Source organism: Ochotona princeps, chromosome 12 (genome assembly GCF_030435755.1).
Source record: "Ochotona princeps isolate mOchPri1 chromosome 12, mOchPri1.hap1, whole genome shotgun sequence".
NCBI classification, from domain to species: Eukaryota; Metazoa; Chordata; class Mammalia; order Lagomorpha; family Ochotonidae; genus Ochotona; species Ochotona princeps.
Window position 1 is genome coordinate 19,258,213 of NC_080843.1, and position 15,302 is coordinate 19,273,514.

The following is a 15,302-nucleotide window of genomic DNA, read 5'->3' on the forward strand; positions in this document are numbered from 1 at the left end:
CCCCAATGTGTGCTATGGACAGCTCGATTTTGATATGTGGAAATGTTATTCAGAGGAAGTATTCTGAATGAACCACTAATATTTTTGTTAGCATTTTTGTGTTATCTATGGATATACCTTGTATTTTAATGTATTTACTTATTTAGATTTTTTTCTTTTTTTTAATTTGAAAGGCCAGCTCACAGAGAGGGGAAACAGAGATGTGCATTGTGCTGGTGTACTCCCCGAATGGCTGCAGCAGCCAGGGCTGGGCCAGGGCTCGGTGTCCCCCTTGGTGCAGTGGCCGAAGCACTCGGGCCTTCCTCCACCTTTATTTATTTATCTGTTTATTTATTTTATGTGCACTAGGAGGCAGCTGGATCAGATATAGCCTGGTAGTGCCCATAAAGCAAGGAGCCTAACCACGATGTCATAATGCCAGCCCTACATAAAATTGTTAAGGTTATTACCTCCTCTCTGCTAAATACAGATGACTTCCCTTTTAAGATGTATTTATTTTATTGGAAAGTCATATTGACAGGGAGGAGAGATAGACAAAAAGGTCCTTCTGCTGGTTCATTCCCCAAGTGGCCACATTTCTGAAGCTGAGTCGATTCAAAGCAAGGAGCCAGGAGATTCCTCCAGGTCTCCGACGCGGGTGCAGGGGCCAAAGGCTCTGGGCTATCCTCTGTTGCTTTCCCAGGCCACAACCAGGGAACTGGATGAGATATGGAGCACCAGGGACACAAACCGGTGCCCAAATGGGATCCCAGCACATGAACAGTGACAATGCAGCCACCAGTCTCTAGCGACAGGGCCAATGTAGATCACTTCACATACTGAAGTAAGTTGATAAGCTACTTTTTTTTTTTTTGAAAAAAAGATGAATATCACAAATTTTAAATATTATAAAGATTAAAATATTAGGGATCACTGTGACTGAGCAATGTTTGGCAAGCAGATACCATGAGGTATGAGATGTTATGAGCACTAGGGAGCCCAGAGGGTCTTCATTCTCTTGCTGTTGTCTCCTTACACACTCATTCAGTGCTATGTACTCCCAGGATCAGTGAATACTTCAATGCGACTGATTCAGTAGCAACAATTGTGTTGATCACCAAGCAGCATTTTGCAAGATTCAGATTTACTTATTTAATTCGAAACACACCCGAGGAAACAAGTCAATGTTCTAAGATTAGTCAACAGAAAGAACATTCCAAGAAGACTCCTCTTTGAATGCCTTTTATTGGCAACGTGCTACGCCACAACACGGGGAGAAAAACACAGAGAAGCAAAGATCCTTTGCTGCAAGAGCCTGACCCTGCCGTCAGAAGGCTCACAGTGTCGCCGACTCCAGGACCCCTGGTTCACTTGCCCAGCGCTCCTTTGGTGGATGCATTTCAAAACAGGTTTTATTTTGTTTTCAATTTTTTGTTCGCTTGTTGGTCGTTAATAGGGACTTTATGAAGCCTCTACTACTCATTATGTGAAGACAGATTACAGTGCACGGTTTCTGAGGGAAGCTTTTGTTTTGCTTTAGGTTTTGCAAGATTAAACAAAGGTATCAGAGAATTCCTTTGTGTGACCAGACTTCAAGTCGCCAACAGGAAGTAAAAGCTTCTCTTAGAATAAAGCGGTTTCATAATCGGCCACCTTTGCTCTCAGATCAAATTAAGCATGAAGGAAATTGAAGATTTAAATAACAAATTAACCTTTTTGTTAAAGGTTCAGTGCAGAAGGCAAGTTTCCTAAACACTCACTCTGCTGTGACTCAGTAAATATCTCATCCATCTTATAAATTTCCTCTAGGACACACAGACATTTTACTGAAGCAAGCCATTACAGGTGAAGACACATGCAAATGCCTTTACCAGTCCTAAAGAGGCACAATTTTGTTACAAGGTGGGGAAAATATTGTCCTCCTCAGCGGAAGGTAATGTTCCTTTGGTAAATTGCATGTTACTAACATGATTCAAGGTATCTGCAGTTATCATGCTCTAACACCATGGGAATGTCTGCAAAGTAATGATTGCGGAGTGTGTCAACCTTTAAAGCCTCGTCAGTGGGCTGTGATACATACAGGAGAACTTGAAGTTCAAATGCAAAAAAAAATTAAATCCAGAAGGAACTGTATCTCATGGAATGGGATTTACTTAAAAAGTAGCAGTTTTATTAATATTTATGACAAGAATTAATATGAATAACTTAGTCTACGGAATTCATGATGGGGGAAGGGTTTGGGGTGAAGGGGGGGGAAATCCCAGTACCTATGAAATTGTGTCATGTAATGCAATGTAATTAATGAATAAATGAATATTAAAGAAAAAAATAAATAAATAAAAAAAAAGTGATCGGTTTTTTCATGCGTGAGCAGATTGAGAATACAATGCAATAAACATATAAAATTGTTGCTGTTTCTTTTTCTATTTTTGCAATTTATTCTGAATATGTTTGATTTTATAATTTCATGCATATACATTAAAATATACATAGAGGCCTAAAGGGACCCTTCCTCTTTTTGTGAAAATAAGAAGCAGAGAGACAACATGAGAGTGAAATCTACAGTAGAAGAGAGAGAGAGAGAGAGGCTCTTTGTTGGTTCCGAACCATTCCTTCATTCCCCAAATGTCCACGTGGCCAAGAGCGGACCAGGAGCTGGGAACATAGTCCAGGTTCTAAAGTTGGCAGACATGCGGTTACTTGAGCCAGGAGCCATCACGACTGCTCCCCATGGTTTGCATTGGCTGAGAGACTGAGTCAATACAAGCCCTGCACACTTCAATGTAGGACGAGACATTTTATTTGGTGGCTTAACTGTCCTGCTAACTGTTGAGCACTAAAGAAATAATGTAAGGCAAGATGACAAACATGATAGATGAGTTTAATAGTGTTTAGGAAATTAGTATGTCACAATCTCTCCACATTTGTGCATGCAGCTACTATTTGTACTACTTTAATATTCTGATCCACTTCAGCACAAACAAAAATACAGTGCACACAGAGGTTCCAGTCAGAGCTATCTTCCAAGCATTTGTGATACATACTTATTTTATAACAGTTTTACAAGCACTCAACAAGTAATGTTAATGTAATATTATCTCTGTGATTGTTTTAAGGAATGAAACTGGACACAACTCTATAGTGCCAAAGATTAAACCACTGATGGTTGTGCCCACCTCTGCACTTCTAATCCATCTGGATTAAATGTGTTTGCTTTTCTAAATGAAATTATGGGTGAATATTAAAATCATCTAAGGTACCATTATGTTCTAAAGCTTACCAAATATTATAGCTTCGACCATTGGACTATTTAAATGTACCCCAGTCTACACACCACAGATGTTGCAGAACTTTCTCTCTCTCTGGAATTCTGTCCCTTGCTTAAGTCAAAATCAGTGTGACATTTATCTTCACCTACCATCTTGTGCATGGTGCCAGAGATTATGTTGAGATGCTTTGAGGCAGAAGTGGTTCTATGCAGAATGAATACAATGTATACATTATTCCCTTTGTTAGTGATCAGTTCTGAACTCTGCATTTATTTTCTGCACATGTATTATCAGTCCAATAAATATCTTATAGCATTTTTCTACCATGTCTTTATAAATGTTCAGTATCCAAATGGTAAAGCCCTTCTCCATCTATGAAAGCTTGGAGAGACAGTACTTTAATGCGGAGTCCTGACTGAGTGTACATTTTATTTTTTTTATTTCACAGTTAGAGTTACAGAGAGAAGGAAAGACTGAGATGTCCATTTGTTGGTTCACTCCCCAAACAGCTGTGGTCACAAATCTATGCCAATAGCCAGCCAGGACCAAGGAGCTTCTTTCCGGTTTCCCACATGGGTGCAGGGAACCAAGGAATTGAATCATCCCCTGCTGCTTCCCCAGGACATAAGTAAGGAGCTAGGCTGGAACTGGAGTAGTTGGGACATGGATTTTTGCCCAGATGGGATGTTGACACTGCAGGCAGAGATTCAGTGTACTATATAACACAGCAGCAGCCGCACAGCATGCCTTGACTCTAAGATGGCTATTAGGGGACAAGTGCTTTGGTGGAGCAAGTCAAACTTCTGTCTGTGGAGCAGGCATCCCATATGGGGGCTGTTGAGAGTCCTGACTGCCCCATTTCCAGTTCAGCTCCCTGCTAATATGCTTTTGATGGTCCAAATCCTTAGGCCCCAGAATGCACGTAGGAAAACTGAAAATGTCTTCTGGCTCCTGGTTTGTTTTGAACACTTGGGGAGTAAACCAATTAATGGAGGAATTCTCTCTCTCTCTCTCTCTCTCTCTCTCTCTCTCTCTCCCCCAATCTATAATCTATAACTCTACCTGACTGTATATAAATACATTAAAATCTTTAGATTACTAATAAACTGTTAGGTAATCCTTAATGCCATTAGCTTGCTTTCAAGTTTTCCTTTTATATATGGATGCTCTGAAATGTGAAGATTTTTTTTTAAATTTATTTACTTAGTTTTTGAAATGCATTTACATCAAATGCAAGGATGGTGAGGAAGAGGAGGAGAGTGTGAGAGTTAGGGGTCGATTGTGGAGAGAGAGGAGAAAGAGAGAAATTTCTAGTATCGTGTCATCATCTTCCTACATAATGTCAGGAGTTAGGCTTAATCCAAAGGCACGAGACCAGCTTTTTCCAGATTTCCCACAAGGGTACAGAGACCCAGACATTTAGACTGTCTTTCTCTGTTTCTCCAGGCACATTATCAGGGAGCTGGATGGAAGTGCTGCTGGATTTCAAATTGACACATGTATGGGAAGTCGGTCCCACTGCCAAGGGCTTTACCCAACATGTAACAGAGCCAACCACAAGGAGGCATTTTTTTTTCTTGTAAGATTCGCTTTTTTCAGTTCAATAAATATTTGTTATTTATTGAGGAAGAGAGGGTTGGGAAGAGGGAGCGAGAGAGAGTAAGGATAGAGTCAGAGAGATCTGCCACCTGCTGCTTCATTCAGTAAGTGGCTGCAACAGCCATTGCGAAACCAATATAACACCAGGAGCCAGGAACTTCTTTGGGGGCTCCCATGTGGTAGCAAAAGTCCGAGTACTTTGGCCATCGTGTGCTGCTTTTCCCAGACCATTACTAGGGAATAAGACCAGGACATGAACCAACGCTCATATGGAATGCTGGCATTGCACAAAATGGCTTTTCAGGCTATTCCAGAATGCGAGCACCAGATATTGCTAAAAGTAATAAGAAAGCATAGCTCTTATACTGTGATTTTCTGATATGGACTTACTGAGAACAGATCATTAGTGAAATGGCAAATGTAGTGCATGTTATAACCCCATGACTATTTCATGTGTTTAAATCTGATAGAATGTATTGAGAAAATACTTTTCCATGTAATGATTGGCATTTTACAATATTGTTTCATAGATTAAAATGTTGATTGAAGGACACAGTTTGTGCAGCTGTTTGGTGCAGCAGCCAGTATGTGGCCTTGTATAGCTGCACCCAGTTTTGGAGTGCCCAGCTTGGACCAAGATCTGCTCCTGAGTACAGCTCCTGCTCATATGCATCATGGGAAGCAGTGATTTGAGTTTTGTGTGTCTGTTACACAAGTGGGAAACTCAGACCAAGTTCTTGACATCTGGCATCACCCAGTTCCATCTGCTGTAGATGTCTGAAAACTGAATCAGCAGATAGAAGATTCTCTCAGAGTGTCCCCAACAAATGAATATAAATAAATATTTTAAAAAATGAATTAAGGTTAAAATCAATAATGTTCAGTAATCATATGTTCTTCTAGAAACATTCTGGAAGGAATGGTTTGTATTACTATTTTAGTGCAATAGCTGATAAATTACTGTTCACAATAACTAAGAAATGATAAATATATCCATAATTATTTGAATATGGACTATACATTTAATTGCTTCTCAGCCTTTTGGCTAAGATCAAGTGAAGTATACATTTAGCTAGATTTGAAGTAGTCTTCTATGTTCGATATTTACCCATTTTATCATTTTAAAAAGTTAAGGAATATTCTGAAGCAGCTATTTTTTTTCACAAGTCTTTTTATTTCCACTCAGACAGCACTTTGGCATTTTGTAAAAAGTCTTCTCTTGTCCCCATTACTATTATGTGTGGAAAACATAATTTGTGCATCAGTACATCAATAGTTAGCATACAGGAAAAGAAAAATGATGAAAAAACCCTCATATTTGTGCTGTGCGTGTATTACAAGTCAAATAAGTGTGATTAAAATGAACAAGGGAAAGATTCATGTGCCGGAAACTTTTCATTGAAAACACAGAGCTTTGAATAATATTGACATCACTCACTCTGATTTCAGGATATTTCTCCTGTGACCTTGCCTCTGAGACCTAGATGAATACATTTAGAAATTCTGTCTACAGTGTTGAAAGGTAATTATTCTACTTGTTGTTTTCCCATCGATTGCAGTTGTAGTTTGCAATGACCTGTCTACATCATTAGGTAGAATTAAGTTAGCTAGCTGGCAGTAGGTTGCATTGGAGTCTTTATTTATCTGAAGTCTTCCTCACTCTTGTGTTTCTTCTCTTTCTTGCTGTTCTTATCTATATTGCAATCTCTTTCCTTTGGAATGTACATGTTGTTATTAAAATAAGTGATGAATCAACTGAGTGGAAAATAAAATATGAAGAAAGTAGGAACATTAAGTATTACCACCAAATCTTCATTATTTAAAGCTAATAAGCCACACCAGAGATATGAAAATTATGTGGATCTGAATGCATAATTTTGGAGAATAATGGCACCATTTAATATTTTCATTCAGAGAAGCTTCAGAGCTGAAGAAACAAGTAATTTCTTAAACCCAAACTGTTTAGAAAAAAAGTTGTGTGTTGCCTAGTACCTCACAATGTGGGATATTGCACTATCCATTTGATCTTGCTTAATTATATCTGTGAAGGTGCAATGTCATATTTTAAGAGTGATTTGTATTGTGTTTAATCATTAGAAAGTATTATCTAGTTAAAAGCTGTAAATATATGTTGAGTTGTCATGTTATTCTAAAAAAAGATCATCTTAAAACAACTGAAAGTGAGCTAAATTTTTAGATCTTTATTGGACAGTAGCTTTATGGAAAGAAAGAATAAAGTAGAAACTTGAGTCCTTGTCATAAGGCTTTAAACTTTTTCTTAATGGCAAATACCAAACTCAAAGTCGCAGAGAGACATTCGTGTTAACATTTTAAAATGTCATTAGCAACAACCTCAAGTGTAAACAGCAGGACCAAACAGGGTGCAGCGACTGTTCCTACAAGCAGTATACTTGCCTGTTTTCTGCATGTGTGCAAACAGCCGAGCACAGTGTTACATGAGAATTGAACATAATGCATGCTCTAGCTTGCTACAACAGCAACGTCTACCACAAAATGGTTAAAACAACCTGCAATTTTTTTCATCAGAATTCACTTGAGCTATATTTGGTATTAAAAGGGTTGGGAAGACCATTTTCAGAAAGAGGAGGAGTTGAGCAGTCCCAAGGTGGAGCTGTCTCGTGTTATATGACACTGGCAGTTTACAGCGCTCTGATGGGGATGGGCTTAAAGGCTGAGTCAAAAGCCAAGTAGTCTCTATTTACGCCTACCTCCCAGCCCTTGGCAATCTGACTAATAACAAACTGAGCTAACAAGAAAGACTAGAAAGGGAGAAAGGAGCATCGCTGCAGCTTGGACCCACAAACTAAGAAGGCAAGACGGACCCATATCTGCTCTGTGAAACATCTTGTTTATTTACTGCATCCGGCATCTTACAAATGGTTAACTATATGCAAAAAAAGTCAGCATAGCCTGGAAGTATGCTGTGAATTTTAATTGGGGGAAAAAAAAAAGACAACTGCTTCAGGATGCCTTAGTAACACTCTGTTTGAAATATTTTCAATGACATTCTCAGCATTTTCTCTTGGGCTAGAAGTTTTAACTTTCTGAAGCAATGAGACTTGCCTCCAAGTGATATTTGAGAAGAAAGTACCAGTGGTCCGGTGTTGGCTTTTTTTTTTCCAACACAGAAACAGAATTACTTTGAACACCTCTTCCAGCTGTGTGTACAGAGAGCGTCGGGGAGCGTCTCTGCTTTAAAGGTAAGATAAATGTTTTTGTGCTTTTACAAACTTATTTTGCATGATCATAAAGGCTTTGAGCAGATATCTTTGCTTCCTTTAACTTTGCATTAAAAGCTGTTTAGTTTCATTTTGGCTCAGCAGCACAGCAAACGCCGTAGCAGATGCCTGCTTTCTGTGCGAAGCAGACATTTAGTTGAACAGCTGGCTGTAGAAAAGAACACACATAATGATTAGCCACTATTCCTTTAATAACATGCAGTGTGCTGCTGGAAACTAACTATGTGTGCTTTCAGAGGGAAAGGTCACTTGTAAATGCTCGTGTTGAATTTGAAATATAAGCAAATAAATGATGCTTTGCATCGTGCGTATGGTCCTTTTATTGTATGCTGACTTGCAAATATGTGCTTTCTAAAAAAAATATGAGTTTTGGTTTTTTTTAACATTGTCTGTGCTGTGTGTGGTATGGAACCACTCATTGGATGCGTGTATTTCTGAAAATATGAGAAAGTGCCTCTTAGCTCATTTTGGAAAGAGTGAAATATACCTGAGATAATAACAGATAGCGGAAGGCTGTCATCTAGTAATTATTGAGTACTTTCTCTAGAAGCTGTGCTTTGTGAGTGGATCACATTCCTTTCTGGTAATTGGTGGAGAAGTATTTTAAGTGTTGTGGAAGTTAATCCACAAGTTGAGTACTCTGAATCACAAGTTGCTGAATTCTAAGCACAGCACTTAGATTTGTTTAAAATCAAACTAATTCCTTATGGAAACATAAAGTCTGATCATTTCTCTCTTAGTTTGATTTTTTTCAGTTGCCTTTTGGCTTCTAGAAGCATGACATGAGATACATTTTCAAGAAAGCAAAGTACTTTATATACATTAAAGCATGGTTTCGGGATTATTGTTAGGATTTTGAAATATTTCATTGGGTGGTGGTTTACTAAGATTTACTAACATCGGAAGTTACTGTTCGCATCTTATCCAAAAGAAATGGAGGACATTTTCGTTTGGAAAAGTTGAATTGTCATGAGATATGGTGTGTACCTAGCAAGTTAGTATACGTAAAGTTAAGGAGTCATATTTCAAGCCTGGGCATAAAATTATATACCTTAGAGTCACATATATTTACTTTGCTACTGGTATCTTTTTAAAGTTGAACTCCTTTTATGAATTGTTGTTTCAGCTGCCTGGCTTGAGATTCTAGGGAATTGTATAACATAATGTTGTTTTCTATAAGTATAATTTTCTAAAACTAGAGATATCCTCAAAGGTTTTAACATGGTACATTTTTTAAAGTTAGCTACAACTCCAAGGCTAACAATAAAAGAAATAAACAACTTAATCATGTGATGACATTCAGTGTCCTAATGCTTATTTCATGACCTCATTAGAAAGTCATTTGTAGTTTATATGAGACATTGTTAATCCTTTTACAAGTCTAGAATATGTGCCCAAAATATTCTTTTAGTGTTTATATTTTAGCCTTTTCCTTAAAAAATAGAATAGTAATAAGAAATAGTATAGCTGGAAAGTCAATACAAGGTGACTTCAGTAAATTTCTACTAAGCACTTTTAACCATTTTATCTGACAGTATTATGCTTTATGAACTGCCTTAGAGAATCAGGAAAATAAAGTTCTTTCAATGTGCTTTATTATATAATCGCAAATTATTTTTTCTAAAGGTTTTTTAATAATTCCAAGTGTCTTGAACCTGTGACTCAATAATACAAATTGGCTGGAACACAAATGATATTATGAATAGATTAAATAAAGATACTGCATTGAAGCATGTATACACATGTACATGCACACACATACATATGCACATACATAAATTCATCTTATTTTAACATTTCCATGAGTTCTCCCTCTTGCTGATTAATACCTTGATACCTGCTTCATGAAAACGTCCATGCTTAATTTATCCACCTTAAAGTAAAGCAACAAAACAAAAAGGAAATAATCTCAGCAGTGTAACTTTCCATCATATGACACTCTCATCTATTAGGATGCAGACTGCCTGGCAGGTGTGAAAATACTGCCAGCATAATATTATAAATTCACTAAATTTTATATTTTGACCATGATGTAAAGTAAATGCAACTTATAATGAAACTTACTAATAATCATAGCAAAATAGAATAGAAGACAAATATAATTATAGCAGGGCATTTATATTTTCATAGTAATCAGTGATTCATGTTACGATGAAAATCTGTCATTTTGAAAATGTTAGCTCCATGTTCTCCCTCCTGTTCCCACTAAAATCCCTTGCAATTGCATTTTATTTTACAGAATCTGCTTCCAGCCAATGCCAAGATGCAGCTGTTGATCCATCTCCTGCACGCCGCTCTCTTTGCTTGTGTATCTTTGCAGTCCCAATCTCCAGGTCCCTCAGTCAGGGGTTCTTGTGATTCTCTTTGCAATTGTGAAGAGAAAGATGGCACAATGCTAATAAACTGTGAAGACAAAGGAATCAAGAAGTTATCCCAAATAAATGTGCCACCATCAAGACCTTTCCACCTAAGCTTGCTAAATAATGGCTTAACAGTGCTCCACACAAATGACTTTTCTGGGCTTTCTCATGCCATCTCAATACACCTTGGATTTAACAATATAGCAGACATTGAGCCTGGTGCATTTAATGGCCTTGGCCTGCTTAAGCAACTTCATATCAATCACAATTCTTTAGAAATTCTTAAAGAGGATACCTTCCATGGATTGGAAAACTTGGAATTTCTACAAGCAGACAATAATTTTATTACAGTGATTGAACCAAGTGCCTTTAGCAAACTCAATCGACTTAAAGTGTTAATCTTAAATGACAACGCTATTGAGAGTCTTCCTCAAAACATATTTCGATTTGTTCCTTTAACCCATCTAGACCTTCGTGGAAATCAGTTGCAAACTTTGCCTTATGTTGGTTTTTTAGAACACATTGGCCGAATATTGGATCTCCAATTGGAGGATAATAAATGGGCCTGCAATTGTGACTTACTACATCTAAAAATCTGGCTGGAGAACATGCCTCCTCAGTCTGTAATTGGAGATATTGTATGCAACAGCCCTCCGTTACTAAAAGGGAGCATATTAAGTCGACTGAAGAAGGAATCTATTTGCCCTACTCCACCGGTGTATGAAGAACATGAAGATCCTTCTGGATCGTTACATGTGGCAGCAACATCTTCAATAAGTGCTAGTCGCATATCAAGCAAGACCATGTTGATTTTAAAACCACCCACAAAGGCACCGGTTTTGATACCTTATATTACAAAGCCATCCACTCAACTGCCAGAACCCTACTGTCCTATTCCTTGTAATTGTAAAGTCCTATCCCCATCGGGACTTCTCATACACTGTCAGGAACGTAATATTGAAAGTATCTCAGACCTAAAACCCCCTCCTCAAAATCCTAGAAAGCTTATTCTCGCAGGGAACATTATTCACACAGTGATGAAGTTTGAGCTTGTGGAATATTTCACTTTGGAAATGCTTCACTTGGGAAACAATCGTATTGATGTTCTTGAAGAAGGATCATTCATGAATCTAACAAGATTACAGAAACTTTATCTAAATGGAAACCACCTGACCAAATTAAATAGAGGTATGTTTCTGGGACTCCAGAATCTTGAGTACTTGTATCTTGAGTACAATGCAGTTAAGGAAATCTTACCCGGCACCTTTAGCCCAATGCCTAAACTTAAAGTCCTCTACTTAAATAACAACCTGCTACAAGTTTTACCACCACATGTGTTTTCAGGCGTTCCCCTAACTAGAGTGAATCTTAAGACAAACCAGTTTTCCCATCTACCTGTCAGTAACATCTTGGATGATCTTGACTTCCTGACCCAGATTGACCTTGAAGATAACCCCTGGGACTGTTCCTGTGACTTGGTTGGACTTCAACAGTGGATACAAAAGTTAAACAAGGACACAGTGACTGACAACATTCTCTGTTCTTCTCCAGAGTATCTCAACCACAAGGAATTAAAAGCTCTCAACACTGAACTTCTTTGCCCAGGTTTAGTAAATAATCCATCCCTTCCAACCCAGGCTGGTTACATTATTGTCACTACTCCTGCAACGGCCACAAACACAGCTGGTACTATTTTAAGATCCCTTACCGATGCAGTCCCGCTATCTGTCCTCATACTAGGGCTTCTGATTGTGTTCCTAACGATTGTGTTCTGTGCTGCAGGGATAGTGGTTCTTGTTCTCCATCGCAGGAGAAGATATAAAAAGAAACAAGTTGATGAGCAAATGAGGGACAACAGTCCTTTGCATCTTCAGTACAGCATGTATGGTCATAAAACGACTCACCATACAACGGAGAGACCTTCAGCCTCACTCTATGAGCAACACATGGTAAGCCCCATGGTTCATGTCTACAGAAGTCCATCTTTTGGGCCAAAGCATTTGGAAGAGGAAGAAGAAAGGAATGAGAAGGAGGGGAGTGATGCCAAACATCTCCAGAGAAGTCTTTTAGAACGAGAAAATCACTCACCACTCACAGGGTCAAATTTGAAATATAAAACAACAGACCAATCAACAGAATTTTTACCTTTCCAGGATGCCAGCTCATTATACAGGAATATTTTAGAGAAAGAAAGAGAACTTCAGCAACTGGGAATCACAGAATACCTGAGGAAAAACATTGCCCAACTCCAGCCTGATATGGAGGTACATTATCCTGGGGCTCATGAAGAATTGAAGTTAATGGAAACTTTAATGTATTCACGTCCAAGGAAGGTATTAGTGGAGCAGACTAAAAATGAATATTTTGAGCTCAAAGCTAATTTACATGCGGAACCTGACTACTTGGAAGTCCTGGAACAGCAAACATAGACGGAAGTTGGGACGCTTTTACAGAAATACTGTGATTCTGTCTTAAGCCCAAACCTTGTATGTAAGTGCCTTATGTGACTGTGTCATCAATCAGAACTAAGCACAGCAGTAATCCTTTTGGGGAAAAAAAAAAAGAAAAAGAAACTCAGGGATCACTGGGGGAAGCCATGACATTGTTTTCCCAAATAAGATAAATCCTTGCCTGTAAATCATTCATTCAAGGATTATGGTAATATTTCTCCACATACTTAAGAGCGTTTCATAAGTCATCTTGCACAACAAAAAAGAGTTGAACATTTAAGGAACCATTATTTTCTTGAACTACTTCATCCACAGATTAAAAGAAATTGGATTTCACAATTTAAGATGTATATATTCCTGTATATGTAGTTATAATATGCAAGAAATATATTGTTTATAATGAGTGTATACTTTAAAATGTATGTTGTCAAACTGACAGAATATTTTGCAATACATGCAAGAGGAGCTGAAACATCAAAATCATAAATAATGGAAGGGAAAAAAATGAAAAGCTTCTGTTTCTTAAGGCCATGAGTGGATCCAAACTTTGATCCTCCAGTTTTGTAATGAATGCCACTCTGTGCTTTCTAAATTAGCAAAGATACAAATTATGAATAGTTTGGGTAGAAGGAATAGGCAAACTTTGTTTATCTGCACGTTTGTGTGGACAACCTGACTGTCAAAGCTGCTGTGAGCTGAGTATGTCATTTGTATTCAGAGTTTAAATATTCTTTTTAAATGCTACTGAAATTCAACTGTAAATAGGATAAGGACATCTATTACGATTGCTTTCTTTACTGGCATTAATCTTTTGTAAATTTGAATGACCATGATAGAAATGTCTCTTGTGCAAATAATCTGCAGAGGTAAAACGAATAGAAATAAACTGTTATTTTATTTTTATTGATGTATACTGATAGATGTCATGTTAGTATCAAAAGGCACCGTTAAAGGTAAGTGGTTTAAGTTGTTTAAAGAGAGGGATGATGCAGCTTTATTTTATGAGAAGGCATAGCTAGATTTATATAGACTATTTATTCTGTACAGTTTTATATATTTTTGGCTCACAGAAATAATTATTCTTGGGTGCCTTTCAAGAAAATTAAAAATAATGCTCACAACAATAAAATTAAAATCAAATCTCTGTTTCTAAATGTGGCATTTTCTATTAGTTGATTTGTAATTGAGTGCAGACACGACTAACACATACATACACATGCAAACGGAGAGGACTATTTGGTTTTGTTCACGCAGAAGCGTCATGCTCACTGTGTGCAAAAAGCCACTCAGTTTCTGGGTGTGATTGACACAAAGCTAAAGTTTAAGTATGAGTAGCAGTTTTCTCCTTCAAGAATATCATTTTCCTAAGAAATGCCAAAGGGTGTGATTTGTGCTTCTTCTTTCTAATATAGAATCAATAATATGACAGGTTTATAGAAAGCAAAGTGAAATTATCTTATTATGCAATTATGAACACCATGCCAAATCAGGCACGGAGTTGAAGCACATACTTTCTATAAGGAAATGCTTTCTTTAATTTACATAAAATTATCAGTGATCCCTGAATGCTCTATCAAATGTTTTTGCTTTATCACTCAGCTTTCTACATTTTACAAGAGATACAGTTTTTAAAAATTGAATGTTGTCTTTCTGTTGATGAAAGCATTGGAAGCTAGAGATTGTTCCATGCTACAGAGGCTAAAGGCTACTTTTGAGTCACATGTGAAATCTTATCACCAATTTTTAATCATTTTACATTGTAATGAAAATCAATCAAGCGTTGTGCATTAAAGGGTTTTATTTAAGTCCTAAAATTCCTTTACAAGTTTAAAAGTTTGGAAGGACCAATGAGGGAATCCTTTTCTCTCTCTCATTGTCTAAGGACGATGGCGTATACATATGAGAAGCTGCATCTCCCGTAAGATTTTAGCACAGTTGTAAATAGTAAGCCCCCCAAAGCATGATTTTTAAAATGGCATTCTAAGCAGAACAAAGTTAGTCAAATTTATGTTACTGCACTTCTGTTACCCAGTTGGATTTCTGCCAATGTTTTGATTTTAATCAGGTACACAGAAGAATTAGGAAATCTCAGAAATTTCTGTGCCTAAGGGGCTTTGGAATGCATCCATGAGTAAAGGCAGAGGTGTGCTCCTTCCTTCAGGGTGTAGGAAATATTCTTTAAGTGTTAGTGCTAATTGCCTAAAGTCATACTGTTCATTTTCAAACTTACAATCAACAGCAACAGATTTTTAAAAAGTGAAGCTATTTAAAAATATCGTTAAAATTAACACACAATCCCAAGAATAAAAGTCAGTGGAAGGCCAAATGTTTGTCCCAGTGGTGGACACTGGTGTGCCAACATCACATATTGCAATAAGTGCCTGA

At 37.5% G+C, this 15,302-nt stretch overlaps 1 protein-coding gene across 1 annotated transcript; it reads left to right on the forward strand.

The window, feature by feature from the left end:
- Positions 1-7,563: 7,563 nt before the first annotated feature.
- Positions 7,564-13,018, forward strand: SLITRK6 (SLIT and NTRK like family member 6). Its single transcript, XM_004577407.3, has 2 exons — positions 7,564-8,068; positions 10,347-13,018. The coding sequence occupies exon 2, from the start codon at positions 10,371-10,373 to the stop codon at positions 12,894-12,896; it is 2,526 nt and encodes an 841-aa protein (XP_004577464.2). The 5' UTR covers positions 7,564-8,068; positions 10,347-10,370; the 3' UTR covers positions 12,897-13,018.
- The last annotated feature ends 2,284 nt before the right edge of the window (positions 13,019-15,302 follow it).

Coding starts and splice junctions, on each gene's coding strand:
- SLITRK6 (XM_004577407.3), top strand. CDS start 10,371: ATGCAGCTGTTGATCCATCTCCTGCACGCCGCTCTCTTTGCTTGTGTA.